Source organism: Triticum urartu, chromosome 3A (assembly GCF_056163025.1).
Source record: "Triticum urartu cultivar PI428250 chromosome 3A, HENAU_Tu73, whole genome shotgun sequence".
NCBI classification, from domain to species: Eukaryota; Viridiplantae; Streptophyta; class Magnoliopsida; order Poales; family Poaceae; genus Triticum; species Triticum urartu.
The window spans coordinates 670,795,139-670,796,719 of NC_141875.1; the positions used below are offsets into that span (position 1 = coordinate 670,795,139).

General features: G+C 50.9%; 1 protein-coding gene across 1 annotated transcript; it reads left to right on the plus strand.

Annotated features, from left to right (window-relative positions):
* The first annotated feature begins 274 nt into the window (after nt 1-274).
* On the plus strand, nt 275-1,093 carry LOC147981357 (uncharacterized). The gene has a single exon (XM_087515944.1). It carries the CDS (start codon nt 275-277, stop codon nt 1,091-1,093), a length of 819 nt encoding a protein of 272 aa, XP_087372070.1.
* The last annotated feature ends 488 nt before the right edge of the window (nt 1,094-1,581 follow it).

A 1,581-nucleotide genomic window follows, 5' to 3' on the forward strand; every position in this document is an offset into this window, starting at 1 on the left:
TGCCAAAAGGGGATGGTGACAAGTAGGAAGGTGATGAATCCTTTATTCAGGACACTCGACAGAAGACCTGCTCCGTTTTTGATCGTATTGAAGAGCATGAAAAGTTAACGGCGGACCCTGCCAGGGAGCGGGGCCGCCGGCAACAATGATCACCCTGGCCTGGAACTGCCGAGGGTTGGGGTTGGACTCGGCAGTTGGCGAACTTCGGGACCTGATTAGGGCATACAACCCAGCGGTGGTGTTCTTATCAGAAACTAAAAAGAGAGCGGGAGCGATGGATAGACTCAAATGGAGTTTGGATTTCAACAAAGGTGTAGCGGTGGATTGCAAGGGTAAGAGCGATGGTTTAGCTCTTTGGTGGAGAGACCATGTCGAGGTTACTGTTAGGCCATGGTGCCAATATTACATCAATGCAGCCATGGTCTGTGATGGGGTCTCCTTTAGATTCACTAGAATCTATGGAGAGTCGTGCATCGAGAAGAGATCAAAGACCTGGGAGGCTCTGCGCTATCTTCGTGCCCAAGAATACCTCCCATGGATCTGTGCGGGTGATTTCAATGAAGCCCTTCGCCAGGATGAGCAGCAAGGAGGTAATCCAAGGAGCAGGGGGCAAATGGAAATGTTCAAAGAATGCCTGTCCGACTGCGGATTGGTAGATCTCAGCTTTTTGGGGTATCCGTTCACATGGGATAATAAGCAAGATGCTGGAGACAATGTCCAGGTGCGGCTGGACCGGGCGACATGCAATGGTGATTTTTCTCAAGCTTTCCCAGCAACTGAAGTGCTACACGTGACGACAGAAGAGTCGGACCACCAAGCTTTAATAATTAAAGCACTGATGACGGAGGGGGCCGTCCGAGCGAGGGGTCAGCGACAATTTCTATATGAAGCAACATGGATGCGACATGATGATTATCAGGCCATGGTGGCCGCTGCATGGGGGGAGGCGCATGTAGCCAATCAGAGCGAGGGGCGACTTGTGACAGCATGCAGTACATTAAAAGCCGCGACGAGGACGATGCAGGAATGGAGCCGAAGAGTTTTTGGAACGATTAAGAGGCAAATCACGCATCTCAAAGCACAGCTGGTGTAGGCAAAGGAGCGGGCTGCTCAGACGGGTTATCGATAGGAGATCAAGGACATAGAGGACCAGCTTCATGAGCTCTATGAGAGGGAGGAGGTGTACTATAAGCAGCGCTCGCGTATTGACTAGCTTCAGGACGGAGATCAGAATACGAAGTACTTCCAAAACCGGGCCTCGCACCGGAAAAGGAAGAACACCGTCAAGGCGTTACGGCAAGAAGATGGGACGAAGTGCACGAATGACGAGGGGATGAGAGCGATGGCGGCCCAGTTCTATGCACACTTATTTGCATCTGAGGGATCATGGAGTGGGGAAAGGGTGCTTCAGCAAATTAACGCACCTGTGACTCATGATATGAATGCAAAATTATGTGCTCCTTTCACAGATAATGAGATCGAGATTGGGAGGGATGGTGTTGTTGGACAAGGAGGCGGAGGGTTTCGTCTATGAAGAACCAGATCATATATTGCCCAAGAATATGAAGTGGTCAGCGGTGG